The 14,539-nt window shown below is 41.6% G+C and overlaps 2 protein-coding genes across 3 annotated transcripts in view; both read right to left on the reverse strand.

Annotated features, from left to right (window-relative positions):
• Positions 1–9,054, reverse strand: part of ptprq (protein tyrosine phosphatase receptor type Q) — a 47,460-nt gene extending 38,406 nt beyond the window's left edge. The window contains exons 1-11 of one of the 2 annotated variants that reach the window (XM_051951441.1): positions 8,624–9,054; positions 8,330–8,455; positions 8,060–8,204; positions 7,675–7,959; positions 7,354–7,571; positions 6,164–6,344; positions 5,561–5,935; positions 4,865–5,176; positions 3,867–4,160; positions 3,474–3,773; positions 74–204 (exon numbers count right to left, since the gene is read on the reverse strand). In XM_051951441.1, the coding sequence (XP_051807401.1) occupies positions 74–204; positions 3,474–3,773; positions 3,867–4,160; positions 4,865–5,176; positions 5,561–5,935; positions 6,164–6,344; positions 7,354–7,571; positions 7,675–7,959; positions 8,060–8,204; positions 8,330–8,455; positions 8,624–8,659 (2,403 nt within the window). In that variant the 5' untranslated portion in view covers positions 8,660–9,054. The remainder of the gene's footprint in view (positions 1–73; positions 205–3,473; positions 3,774–3,866; positions 4,161–4,864; positions 5,177–5,560; positions 5,936–6,163; positions 6,345–7,353; positions 7,572–7,674; positions 7,960–8,059; positions 8,205–8,329; positions 8,456–8,623) is intronic. The other variant, XM_051951442.1, reaches the window with a different exon arrangement.
• Positions 9,055–9,805: 751 nt separating this feature from the next.
• The window catches only part of otogl (otogelin-like), a 29,953-nt gene continuing 25,219 nt past the window's right edge, over positions 9,806–14,539 (reverse strand). Inside the window, exons 46-57 of the mRNA XM_051952590.1 lie at positions 14,432–14,536; positions 14,201–14,308; positions 13,965–14,066; positions 13,775–13,879; positions 13,545–13,585; positions 13,374–13,437; positions 13,035–13,213; positions 12,817–12,921; positions 12,626–12,745; positions 12,429–12,474; positions 10,664–10,743; positions 9,806–10,556 (exon numbers count right to left, since the gene is read on the reverse strand). Of these exons, the coding sequence (XP_051808550.1) occupies positions 10,356–10,556; positions 10,664–10,743; positions 12,429–12,474; positions 12,626–12,745; positions 12,817–12,921; positions 13,035–13,213; positions 13,374–13,437; positions 13,545–13,585; positions 13,775–13,879; positions 13,965–14,066; positions 14,201–14,308; positions 14,432–14,536 (1,256 nt within the window). The 3' untranslated portion in view covers positions 9,806–10,355. The remainder of the gene's footprint in view (positions 10,557–10,663; positions 10,744–12,428; positions 12,475–12,625; positions 12,746–12,816; positions 12,922–13,034; positions 13,214–13,373; positions 13,438–13,544; positions 13,586–13,774; positions 13,880–13,964; positions 14,067–14,200; positions 14,309–14,431; positions 14,537–14,539) is intronic.

The following is a 14,539-nucleotide window of genomic DNA, read 5'->3' on the forward strand; positions in this document are numbered from 1 at the left end:
CACTCTGAGAAATCAAACATGAGCAAAACTGTTTTTTAAACATGTGAAAGCATACAAATTCAGCTTTGTTCACCTGGAGAGGGTGGTCACAGTTAAAGCAGGTGACCTCATAACTGTGAGATTCTCCTTCAGCTGGATCCCAAAGCAGCTCTATGGATGAATCTGTCACCACGCCTTCCCTCAGTCTGCTGGGAGGAGCCAGGCCTAAAATCACAAACCGTATACCACAATCTATACTATAATTATTCCCCGAACATGCTGAAAATACTAATTATCTTTGGTTTGGGAAATTATAAAAAATGATGCCAGATTTGTCACAAAGAGTTAAAGCATTACAGTCACAATAAATAAATATAATTACTTTAAAAGTGTCAACATCATATTTATTAAAAGCTAAAATGAATTATAAATTAGTTAAATGACAAGTGTGTCTTATAAATGACTTTAACGCTCTTAACTCAAAAACTCGCTGACAAGTTTAAAAAGACATTTTATCTTTAAAATGAGCAAAATGACTCCATTCATCACAGCCAGAAACGCTAAAAACAGAAATTGTTCGATGGTCCTCAATCTATTCATCTAAGCTTCCTCTGTTTTGTCATAAAATTTAACCACATCTGAGTTTAAAATCATATTTCATCAAAATTACTTCAAAATCAATTTGCAACAAAATCAACCAATTGCTTTTGCCAGATTGTGTAAAAAAACTAAAAACTCTGTGCTTGTCAGAGCAACCATGACTCCATTAGTAACTTCTCTACAACCAAATGCCAAGTCACAAAAATTCAGGCACTTTTCTGCTGAACTGGGCTGAACTGCAGGCTGTGTGTGTGTGTGTGTGTGTGTGTGTGTGTGTGTGTGTGGGGGGGGGGGGGGGTAGTAGTAAAATACCCATAGTATGTAGAGGCACCATGTCTTTTCAGTTTTGGTAACACCTATGGGTACTGAGAAAAAAAAATCTGTTTTTGTTGATTCCAGGTTTTTCCAATTCTGGGAAAAAATAAATAAATAATCGAAGACTTCCAACTTTTGGGAACATTTTTGAGTTCTCTCCTCCTCGAGACACATTTGTACTGTTTCCATAGAGGTGCAGGACTTTATATGGCAATGAAAAATAAGCCCACAGGGAGTAAAAATGTGACATGAGGAAAAAAAGACAGCTTGAGGTTCAGAGAGTTAAAGATAATATTAATTCTTTAAATCCAAGCTCTGCGGGCGCTTTGCCTTATTTTAATTTAGGAACCCAGACAGAAAAGAAGCTCAGCCATATCAGCGTTATACCTTGATATGCAGCTTCCCACAAAGCGATCTGTCAGCCTGAAGAACTACTCTGGCTCAGAATATGACCATTTATATCATACAATGTAATATTAGCATTACAGCTCCATTTTGAGTTATCACCAAAAATCTTCATATAGAAGAAGCAGGGAAGCTGTGCCAGCATCAAAGTGGATTACATTTTAAACCTGATTGCTGGAATCTGCATGAGATGAGGATGTAAAAACTACTCTTAAGTGAAGCCAAAGGAGGATGGCAACAGCAGTAAAATCATGCGGAGAAAGAAAGTGCCCTCTCCTGACCACAGTAAAGCACAGAACGTAAACAGTAAACAGCAAAGATCATTTAAATTTGAGAATCAATCTTGGCTAAAAGAAGCCACAGAACTCTGCATTACACTTGGTATGACATCGGGAATTTCTATTTCAATCAAGTAAGATACTGATAATCTGGTTTCTTGGACTAGACTACATATTGTTTACTGATGCATGCAGGATTTCAGGTGACTTACACACCACAGTCTGTGAGCAGACCTCAACGTCGATTTTTTCTTAGAAGAAGAGAGGTTTACTGGTGATATTGAGAAAAACAAAGATAAACAACACATATTGCAAGAGCATCTTCCGTCACCCTAATTCTGAACTCACCACATCTCAGGCTGAGACAAGATCTTTAGACATCCAAATAACACTAATACTAGACATGTGTGATGTCTAGTAGATGTCTCTACTGGATAAATGGTGATCCATTTTCACTCCAATCAAGGCTTTTCTCACAAAAGAGACAAAACACAGGAACACAGAGGCTCCTCGTATCTTTACAGCATTGACTGACGCAGACAGTGGAATTGCTGCTTACTTCCAGCTGACCTGTGTTTGATTCTTGGAAACAACAGCCAGAGAAGAAAGAAAATTGCTTTACACGGTCCAAACTGAAATTACGTAAACAGCTACAAATATTTTGTTGTTCTTCACTACATCCAATGAGGCATAAAATAATGAATATTACAGTCAAGTGCCAGGTCTCAGCTTTATTTTGAAACTGTATGGAAAGAACTATAGGAGAAGATATTAACACAGGCATGAATAAAGGGAGGACTGCGCAGTGGTCAGTGGTTAACACTGTTGTCTTGCAGCTAAAAGATCCCTGGTTCACATTCTGGGCATGCAATCTTTCTGCATGGAGTTTGTTCTTCCTGCGAATGCATGCGTTTTCTCCGGGTACTCCGGCTTGAAAACCCATTCATTTAAATTGGAAATTGCTTAGTAGTGAATATCTGTTAAAGTTCTATAGACAGATACTTTCCATCTTCCCTACTGATGCTCTCATAGGCCTTTACTGCATCCATCTTCAGCTCCTCCTTGTTGTGTGGTCTCTCTGCCTTTAGTCTGGTCACAAATTAATTGAGATCAGGACACAGACCCAGCCCTCTCAAAGACACTCCACCTTTTCATCCTTTTTGGCTGTAATGGCTGTATGTTTAGGATTGTTGTCTGTAGAAGTACTACGCATCATTTAATAATTTTTGACACACTGACTGAATCTGAGCACAGAAAAAAACCCTGTATACCTCTGCATTCCAACAGCAGCTATCCATGCCCATATCATAACATAAACTGTTTGACAGATGAGGTGAAAGCCGTTCCCTTTTTTGTCTCCATGGTTTCCTCTTGCTATCATTTTGACAGAGATTGATGTAGTTTCTTCCACAGCTCTATCAGTTTCTTTTTGTGTATTTGTGTGAACGGTACCTTGGCCTTTCTGTTTCTGAAGATCAACAGGGGTTTGCTTCTTACTCATCATATTGACAGAGTTCTCCTCCTCAATCTAAAGGGCAACACTCAGCTCCCATTCATCTCTGAGCTCTTTTGAGCATGAACTCATGTTGAAGAAAGACTAGCAGCCAGGTCTATAATTGATTTGAACCCTTGCAAACTGTTAAAAGGGCTACAACTCACACACAGGCCCTTCTTTTTCAATTTAAACTTCTTCAAATTATAGCTGAGAGTTGGCAATGTAGTATGAGTTATTAAATGTCAGATGCAGAGATGATACGATCAGATAGGAGGTTGCTAATGGTCCTACTAAGCTGCGAGGTCATTAAAGTGCTTTTTTGTACTGGCACTTCTGACAAAAGAAGCAAATGAAATATGAATGACTAATACATGCACACCATACTAGCAGAGATGACTCACTTGTTCTGATGAGGGCAGTGTAGTACGGTGGCCCGATCTGCTCTCTGCTGGTGCTGTACACGCTCAGCTGGTACTGTGATCCCGGACTCAGGTTGCTAAGGGTTACGATATGCACGTCAGCAGCGAGGGAATGCCAGTCACATATATATGCACATACTCCCTCACACGCACTGTCACAGACTCCTGGACACGCACACACGTTGACCCCATCAATCAGACCCAGCCGTGGATGCTGGATGTACAGCTGTGCAGAGTTGGTGCCCACTGAAAGAGGGACTGCTACCTGCACTGGCATTGGAGCTACACATAGAGATAAACAAATAGAAACAAAGATAGATTAATAAACAGTTTAATCAGAAAGATAATATCTACTTGGGCAGTGTTTTTGTTTACCTGTGGTGTGTATAATGCTGGACCTCTCGCTCCTGTCATTTCCCTTCACAGCAGCGACTCCCACTTCATATGTCTGACCAGGAGTAAATGTCCCCAAGTAAACACACACAGATTCATTTACCCAGAGTGCACCAGGGCTGGACTGGTTTATCCACAATGAAGAAGCATCAGGATTTTTGAGCGGCTTGGATATGAGATAATAACCGTCGGGGGGATCATCAGGTGGACTGATCCAGCAGACTGTCAGGTTTCCTTTCAGGCTCGACGCCACCAACCCGCTAGGAGCCATCACCGCTAAGAGGTATAAATAAAAGCACATTACTTTGTTGTCAATGACAGCGGGTTTTAAAAGTTAATCTACAACTTGGTTTGCAGAATAGATTGGCAAATTTGCTTCTTTTGTATAAAAAAGCAATGACAAACAACTTTAAATGTGTCTTGCAAATCATCTTTGTTGTCAGGATCATCAAAGAATACCAGTGGCTGAATGTGACTACAGAGCAATTCAAAAACTGACAGGAAACTTCATAAAACTACACTGAAACTGACCCACTTGGGTGTGAGCATGTTTGGCTGCTCATCCACATGGCTCTTTTAAACAGGAAATGATCAATGTTTACTTCTGGCACATTGTAACTCAAACACATTCTCACCTATGGAAATGTTTCACATTGGCATCAAGACTCCTGAACTTCACAGCAAAATGTCAGAGAACCAGTCAAATGTAATTATTGCACTACCTGTCTGAATAAGATCATCTACAAATGGAACCAACATGCAGTAAAATTTATTTTTTGTGACTGATCAGATTTTTCAAAATCTGTTCAAATATCATGCTACAAAATAATTGTCAAGTCTCCAGTACCTGATGGGAGATTTCCATTTACTGACAGAGCACAGCAAATAGTAGCAGTTATGCATTTGGAAACTTTTAAAAAGACTATTTCTTCAAAAGCAACTTGATAAATCAAGTCCATACAGTACCATAGCATGCTTACCAGTCTGCACAATCAGAGGTGTTTGTCCACAGCTCTCTATCCCGTGCTGGGCCACTGTGTAAACTTCAATACTGTATTTCCTGTATGATTCCAGCCCTCCAATCACAGCAGTGCAGGACTGCAACCCACTGGTCTCAGACACCCTGGAGATGCTGTTCATTCCAAATACCTTGTCCTGTTTTGAAGACATGTCCTCATAGCGCACAACAAATGTCCATCCAGCCACATACTGTGCTCCTGGCAGCATCCAGTGGACACTAATCTGACTGGCTGTAATTAGGCCTACAGTTATATTTTGAGGAGGAAGAGGTCCTGAAAGAAATACAGCATAAAAATTGAAGTTAGCATCTATTGTTACTAGAGCTGCAATAATTCACTTATTAGCTGACAACTGGTCAATTACTGACGCTATTTTGAGAAGCGATTAAGAAAAAAAATGTAAAACTAGTGTGACGCCAGCTTGTTAAATTTGAATATTTTTTGTTTCTTTACTCCTCCATGACAGCAAACTGAATATATTTGAGATTGAGGCAAAACAGGACAGTTATGGATGCTATCTAGGTCCTTGGAAACACATTTTTCAGCATTTTCTGACATATTACTCACCAAACATCTAATCAAGGAAATAACGCTGCACTAATTAGTGTACTATTTTGCTTGTGAGATTTGTGTATAAGAGGTGGTAAGGAGACTCACTAGTGTATGCCATTTGCGTTTGTCCCAAGCTCCATTTGAAGCCAGAAGGGTGAGAGGCTTGAAGGGTAAAAGAGTAGATGCTCCCTGGAGATAAACCTGCCACAGTGACTCCTCTAGAGGAGAGGGAAATTGGGACGCGGACAATTTTTTTAGTGCTGCTCAGGCTCTTTGTCCCCTTTTCGTCCTCTGGCCTCCTGCCTCTGTGTTCTTCACCTTGACCCGAATCTTCATTTTCTCTCTCTTGGTACTGGAGGAATATCTCAAAGGATGAAAGATTAAGTGAGTTAAAAGGGGAGAGGTCACTCCAGCGAAGCTCTACCTGTTGCTCCGTCACCTGAGCCAGGTCAAACGAGAACGAGGCAGGAGCTGAAGGGGCTGTTAGAGAGGAAGAACAATATTTTAACAACATTAGGAGTAAAAAGAGCAATAAAAGTGCTCACAAATGTTGTGACACATCAAAAATAATGTAATAAATATCAATTTTAAATGTCCATTAATAGCTTCAACAAGCAACAGTTTAATTATAACCCCTCAGAAATGTTAAACAACTGAATGTGATGGGGGTAATCTGGTTAATAAAGGTGTATAAAACAAGTTATTCACTCTGGTACTGGCAGATGAAGGGTAAGGGGATGTTGCAGAAGAATGGAGTGAGAAAGTATCCTGGTCCTGTGGCGTTCCTCTGAAAGGCAAAACAGTCTGTCTGACTGGCTGGCAGCAGAGTCAGCAGACTGTTTGTTTGGTTATATGATGAGCCATCAGACCAGAGAGGTAGACCCTCCTCCTGCAACGAACAGACATCACCAGCTCAGTGTCTTTAAAATATGAAAAAACAAAGCTCCTCTTTAATTAGCAAACCCTTGCCATGTATTTTTAAGTTTACAAAGTAAACTATTTTTTGTGATAGTCATCTTACAGTGATGTCCTGCTCATCAGAACTTGAGCAATGGATCCGACAATTGTATACTAGCAGTGCCTAAATCCTAAATCTGCACTAAACTGTATTATCAAAACTGTAAGGCTTATTAACTGTAAAAAAAAATAAAATAAAAATAATGTCATATGTTAAAAAAGATATTTTAGCTGATTTAAATACGGTAAAATAGAGTAATTTTATAATCAAACATTGTAAAAGACTGATTAAATACAGATTTTACATTAAGACATTATTTGCACTTTTGGCTTTTTTAACAGACAACATATACATCAATAGTTTCTATTTTCTATCTGTAAATTAACAAAACAGAAAATCTCTGAAATGACAGTAAATTGTTTAAAAATATTTTATAGTTATTTATAGTTTGTTATTACTTAACAGTGTAAACCCCATTTTCTAACCGTTTCTTTTGGCTATTTTCAGAAAGGATTACCTGTTCCTTTTTTCTCACAAATGTCAACATTTTTACTCTGAGCAAACTTACACAAAGTCTTACAGGATTATTCTTTGGTGCTGAAACCTGCACAGGGATCGAGTAACATCATGTGACAGGAAAGTTGAATTATACTTCAGGAAATATTCAAATTTACTCTCCTGCGGTACGCTTTCCACAACCATTTAACCCCTACAGATTATAAACTTGACACTCTTTGCTTTAAATATTTTTGCTTTAAATATAATCCCTTATTTAATTACTAAATGCTTTGTTTTTCATGACAATTCTCAAAAGTGATCCTGTGTTTGAAAAGCTATTCCAACAGTGTAAAAGGAATAATTAATCAAAGAAAAATGTTGTCTTGGTTACTATGAGTCTTACTGTTAGGATGAAAAACATATTTTTCCGTAGCATGGCTACCTGCTGGTCATTAAGTCCAGTCCATAGCAGCAGCAGATTGTCGTGAGTCAGGAGATAAGAAGATAAAAAAAGCAGATCTTCCAGAGTCTTCAGGTTCGCCAGGTGACTTCCAGCTGCCAGGTTTGAGCAGCTGTGCTGGGCGTCAGTCCAGGTCAAACCTACTCTTCTCACAGCGTAGCAGCTTCTGCCATCGGCCAACCAGCCAGGTGGGCACTGAGCTGGAGACAGACATCATCATCAAAGTGAAACAGATTCCTGCCTGCAGTTAGTTTGGCAGTTTTCAGTAAAGTTGTGGTTGCGTATAGTGAAAGTATAGAATACCTGTTTCCATAAAAGTGCTGAGTCTCTGCTTTAAGGTCACATTAAACCGTTTGAGAACTGTAGTCACCACCACTTCAACCTTGAAGCGTGTCCCAGGCTGGAGACCTTTCACTGTGTGCTGAGATTTTATCTCTGAGGAGTTCAGGTTGAAGATGTGTGTCACAGATTGTGTGTGTGTGTTGTATAGAGACAAGGAGGACAGCATCTGATGCCTGTGGATTTTCCATTTCAGGAGTGCAGCAGTGGTTGAGCTGTGCAAATGAAAGGAGGATAGGGACACTGGAACTGGGGGACAGAAGAGGAGACGTTAACTTTGGGAACCACAACAACAAAAAAAGTACTAATACCACAGGAACTGGGGCATTCAGAGTCTGCAGACACTCACCAAAGTGAAAGGTCTTAGCCTGGAGCGTGGTATCATTCCTGCTGGCTCTCAGTGTGATGTTATAACCATTTTGGTCCTCAGCCATTCGCAGCGATATCTGGCAGTCTGCAGAGCATGCTGAGTGATGAATGAGCTCCATGTACACCTGCAAAGAGGTTTGGGGAAAAAAGTGAGAGCAGTGTTTATTTCTCAAACTAAACCAGAAACCTATACTAAAACTGAAAAAACAAGACTTTCACTGCCATTTCCCACCTTTACCTGTGCACTTACCAGATTGTTGCTTGCAGGTCTGCAGGTGATCGTGTAGCTGTCTGGATCTGGACTGGAGGGGAAGGACTGGAACGCAGCTTCAACCTCAACAGGGTCTGAATGTTGCTCGCACGTCAGCAAGGCCACCTGAGGAAGGGCAAAAATAGAGATAGTTTGCTGAGTATAAAAAATTACAGCTAAGTGTGTGAGGACGTAATTACGAGCAACACACATTAAATAGCAGTAATGCACATTTAAACACAGAATAAACGCTGTTTTACAGAGGAATTAAAGCCGAGCAGGCCTTTATCTTACCTGACATAAACTGGCAAGTAAACATAGACGCTCCATTTAGAAATTTCAATCCATCTCATCCCAAGCACACCTTCCCAGCAGCCACTTGGATACATACAGTCACTTCCACAGGCAGAAACAGCGGATCCTGTGTGCGCGTTCAGCCACTGGGAGCGTAATAAGAAAATGCAAAACAGCTGCGCGTAAACATCGGCTGTGGAAAGTCCCAAGCTATTTGGGTCTGTGACGTACAGCTGAGTGTCATCCAAAGTTTGAAACTTTTTTTAAAATGCCTTTTTTCGAAGACATTGAAAGTTTTTGGAAGTGATTTACAACTACTAAATAAATCGAGAAGCAGCTTTTACTTCGCTTTTACACACAGGCTGGACTTTGAATTTAGCGCGTAGTGAAAGTCAACGTTTAATGGCTGTTTCCTTCGAGAAGCAGCGAGACTTATGAGGAAGAGGAGGAGGAGGAGGCAGCCTTTCTGTGTGTATGGGAGGAGAGAGAGAGAGAAAGATTGTGCCTGTATTAGTTCAACCCAATTGGTTCTGCCTCTTTGTTGGGATAAGAGCAGTTCACCATGACAACCGCGGGCACATCGCCACTCCAGCGCTGTGCCCCCGAGGAGAGCAAGAGGTGGGGAGATGAGGATGTGGGGGCATACTGAGGGAAAGCAAGAAGGGGGGTAAGAGATGTGGTGGGGTTTCAAAGGCAATTAGGACATGCTCAGTGGACAAAGTCTCCAGCCTCACACCTCTGAGTGAGCAATGACCAGCCGCTCAGTCTCAGCAGACAGGTCTGAGATGTTTTCATGACTTCACTCAACCTTTAAAATAAGCCTGTGCTTCAAACTGTTCATAGCATTTCAGTGGCGAGAACGGTTTTGGCTCCGGAGCCGGGTGTGGTGGAAGCACTGGCCCATGTGGAATGACAGGAATGTGAAAGGGAGAAATGATTGACAGACAAAAAGCTGAGTCCACTGAGGGGTTCTGTTGTGGAAGGGGCGACTCCCACTTGGCAATAACCTCTCCAAAGTGAAATATAAACACATGTCAGCGCTAGGGATGCTGAATCAGGACCAGTATGTGTGTGTAATAAGGATTAGACAAGGAGGAAGTGGAAGGCTGTGTGAAAAGGACACACTGTAGGTCATGAGGGCACATGAAGTGTTGCAAAATGTAGATTGTATGTAGACACTGGCACTGTTAAATCTTTTATTAAACTACAACAACAACAAAAAAAACTACAGAGGGCACACATCAAATATTACAAAGCAATTCGACTTTTCTAAGGAAACAAAATACAAAGGCTAAATGTATCTCCTAAGACAAACCAGAATGCACATACAATGTTGGAACACAACAGATACATCAAAATGCAATAGCTGCTGTTTCAACATGATATTAATTGTTACAGTACGATAAAAGGCTAATGGTACCATCAGTTGGAAGCGCCAGAAAGCTAACTGGGTTGGCACAGCAGGTCTTAAAGACAATACAGACTAAAGTGCAGACAAAACTACTTCAAAACAATCTCCCGCTTACATAAGTTATGTTCAGTATATTTAGTTACAACTATGACTCAGGGTCAGTGTTGTAAAGTGTACTATTAAGACAAAATGAAACATCTCAGGTTTTCACGCTTGTCTATTAGCACATTAAAATTCTGATGTCCCCCCATCCCACCCTGTTATTTATACATTCTCTTCATTTGTCCTGCTCTCATTCCTATTTCCACCTGGACCCTGTTATTAATTCCATTGGCAGGAACAGTCCAGAGGCTCTTGGAAGTTGTACTCCACGACTGTGGCATTGCGAGAGCAGTACAGTGTGATGGAGCGGGTTTGTAGTCCACTCTCACGGCAGCACTTACAGAACCTGGCATGACTGTTGATGTTGAAGTTGAATATGGTGGCAGATGGACATTTGCCATCGCAAGAATACACCGTGACCTGAAAGAGGAGGAGGATAATGCCATAACACAGAATGATTTCAGAATTTTGTCTCCACCAACTCCAGCCTCCTTGTTATACACTTTAATGACTCGGTTGCCTCTCACCGGTGCATTGCTCCTGCAGTCATCCTTTCTAATGGTAGTCCGAATGGCCACACGCTTACATGTCTTGCCATCCTCTTTACCTACACATAGGTTCGCACGGAAATAAAATGCACAAACTGAGAACACACAGCAATAGCTCCAGACCTAGAGGAACCTCAGAGCAGTAACATGACATCACTTAAACAACAGATCTTTCAACAGTAGAATACAAGCAGATGCAAGTTCAAAACATACACAAAGAAATGTGCACACTGGCAGATGTATGCTCGCACACAGATACACTGATCATTTTACCACAGAGACCTCACACACCCTGAAATGCCTATTGAACAGGGCTCTTTGTTGCCCAGCAGCAGGAGCTTGTTTTGATTGACAGTTGGGTGATGGGAGGGACATAGGTCTCACAGCAGACATCCGCCAAATGGCTACTGACCTAAACTTAACCTTACTTTTACACCAATCAAAGGTAGCCAAACGAAATCTGTGCAGGTCTGGAATGTATTAAACGAGCAGCTGATCTCTACTTCTTTCAAATGGATGACTACAGAACACTGAAGCAAAAAAAATGTTTCAAAATAACTGTTAATACTTGGATTTGATCAAGCTTTTTCTATAACAGATGCTTTTCATATTATTCTGTGCCTTTTAAGGGTTAAGCAAAAATTGAGAAAGGAAATGAAAAGACAAGACACACACACACACACACACACACACACACACACACACACACACACACACACACACACACACACACACACACACACACACACACACACATACATTCATGCAAAGTTTAAAAGGGCAGGGAATGAGTCACTGAGAGTCAGGATACCAAAGAATCATTGTAAGTGGGAAGAGTGCAAGATGGTGGTACCTGTGTCACAGTTAGTACTACCAGTGGGCGTTACAGGATTAACTGTAAATGGTAAAACACCCACTCCAGAACCTGGGCGCATCGTCGGGACCACAGCCATCCGGTTTCACGGAACGTCAGGAGAACACAAGATTATGTTTTGTTCAGAACACACAGTTTAATGTCACGCACAAACACACAGAGGATGGAATCAGTGCAGCTGGCATGCACATGGATTTCACTTCTTTTTGGGCCACTCCAGGCAGCTGGCCAAGGAACATAGTCACTGGATGTACTACAAAGCTCAGCAGGGCACACTCTAACCCCTGCACCATCTCACATCCTCATTGGTAAAACGCTCACTGTGGAGCACCCTGATTGGCCAGACTGCAAGGTCACTGTGAAAGCAGGCAAGCGGGTAAGGCTGCAATGCTGAATCCAAAGAGAGAGAAAATATCCCCACTGCATGTTTAACAAGGGTTTAATCCAAAAGTTAGAAAAGCATTATTAGTCAACTTCGTTTTGTCAAGTAGATGCGAGGAACAGTTCACAGATCATCACCTCTAAAGTAAAAGTCCGGGAAGTTATGTAATCACTGTTACAGGATAAGTGTAGTGTATATAATTGTATTTTTCAGAACTTTTTCGTTATTTTTATCCACCAAATACTACTTCTGTTTGAGCTGTACTGGCTCTTGAATATGTCGACAGAAGATTTTAGGGACACCTTGGAAAGCCAGGGATTTTGAAACGTAGCCACAGGCCAACAGGCTTCATCACCACCCTCTAGAAAAGGCCACACACCCAACCATTCAGCCAATAAGCTCATCCACTGCCAGGCAACAAGGCGCTCACCGCTCTAATCGAGTGCTCAAAGCATTACCAGAAGCCCCTAATAAATTTGGAGACTCACATGTCCTGCAGCAACCGTCCACATAGCTCTGAACCACACCACCATTCTGCAAGAGGAGAAAAAGATGAGAAACCAGAGTTAATAGGAAGCACATTCAAAAGAAACTAGACTCCAAAACACAGTTTAATACACAAGGTGGGTTTACAAATGAATGAATCAAATGGACAAGCAAAAGTTTAGAGATGAAATGTCCTGACCTGAATGCATTCTGTATCATTGAAAGGTGGGCAAACCACCCCAGAGGCAAGTATCACCGCTCCCACCGCTGTTTCCATACAGTCATAACGTGTGCAGTTCTCCACCCAGGAACTCCCTGCCTGCACACACAATCACAATTAGCAGTGCTTCTAAAAGAAAACATTGAGCTCATGTGGATGTTTGTTCTTACGGTGAAAAGCTCTGTTGTCCCGTTTTCATTGGTGAAAGTGCAGGAGATATTTTTACAGGAGCCGCAGCACACCTGAGGGTCCGTGGAAGATACATAAACCTGGTGCTACAAAGATAAAGCCAAACAAAAAATGCAGAAAGGAACATAAGGGGATGAAACACGTATCTAGTCACATTGATGTGACCTATAAAAGTGCGCTGGATGTGCAGCATACGCACTGGTCCACATTTCTGGGAGCAGTTTACAGACGTGATTTCCATTGCATAGAAGCCAGAGTCTGGATCTTTGTGATGCAGGCATTGGACAGTGTAGCACAGTTCTCCTTCAAAGTACTGAACCAGAGACTGGCCCGGGCCCAGCACTGTCACACCTTGGAAAAGACACACCTCTGCCTTCTCTGCACATGCACACATAAACATGGAAGAAATAATTACTTTTTTCATGTTAAATATCAGGCATCAGGAACTGTGGATTACTGAGCATTATGAAGCAGATAAGAGTCTGTTGTCAGACTATTATTAGGTGCCTGTGTGCTTTCAAGCATGGATTACACATACGGCATGCATGCTGAGGACAGCCACAGTTGGTACTGCTGTCCGGAAGCTCAACCAGCACCTCCCCCTGTGAGAAAACAGAATGCTGACTTCAGTCAATTTGCTCACTTTTCTTCCCTTTTGGCAAAAACCTGATTAGACAGTGACTTGTGATGCAGCTTTTTGCTGACTTACCACCTGACAGATGGGGAGAGAGCTGTCCTCACATTGGCATTCTGGGCGTGACAGAAATAAAGTTAACGACAGAGGTAGTGTGAAGTTTAAGCAAGTACGTGACAGCCATAACAACATTTGGGATTATTGCAATCATCAACACAGCAGTAAATTGACACCAGCAACAAACAGTATGCAACAGTGCGCATATGTGTGTGAATTAATGTATGTGCATGTTTTTAAGAGTGTACCACAGTGATGCTGAGGACAGCAATGCCCGGGGACAGAAGTTTGAACCAAAGACAGACCAGGTGCACAGCTCACAGATGATTCGGGGCACAGATTGGCGTCGCACACTGAAAAACGTGGGATAAAAGTGCAAGTATTATTTTTAAGACACAGACACACACACGCACACACAAGCCAACACAGACATCTTACCACAGTGGTACTGCGGACAACAGCTGTTGGTGGTGTTTAGATCCACGGCCAAAATTTCTCCATGCGAGCAAGTTGGAATGGGCTCAATACATGACTCACAGACTGCTCAGAGAGAAAACAAACACAATTTCAAGGCTGTAATTGATGGAAGTGTGAAAGAAGGAGCTATAAATGGTCTGCCTAAAACTATACGCCTATGGTATAAGCTTGACCTGTACACTGCAATGAAAACTCACCACACAGATAAGAGTAGCAGCAGGATTTTTGTCCCCTGACTTCAACAAGGAACTGATCTTCCCTGCAGTCGGGAGCAGAGATGGGAGGGCATGCCATGGGGTCACACTCTGAGGAAGACCATTTAGCGATTATATCGTTCTGCCCAAATGCCATATTTAACAGACAAGTTTAAAAATGTCAAATAAATGCAGTAAAAATCTGTAAAAAAAAAAAAAAAAAAAGGAAGTTACCACATCGGTACTCTGGGCAGCAGGACATGGTGCTGTAGCCAATCACCAGCCTGTTCCCATTATCACAAGGGGGAGCGTCACTGTCACAAATAGTCATGTTGCACTCTG

Source organism: Acanthochromis polyacanthus, chromosome 8 (genome assembly GCF_021347895.1).
Source record: "Acanthochromis polyacanthus isolate Apoly-LR-REF ecotype Palm Island chromosome 8, KAUST_Apoly_ChrSc, whole genome shotgun sequence".
In the NCBI taxonomy this organism is placed as follows: Eukaryota; Metazoa; Chordata; class Actinopteri; family Pomacentridae; genus Acanthochromis; species Acanthochromis polyacanthus.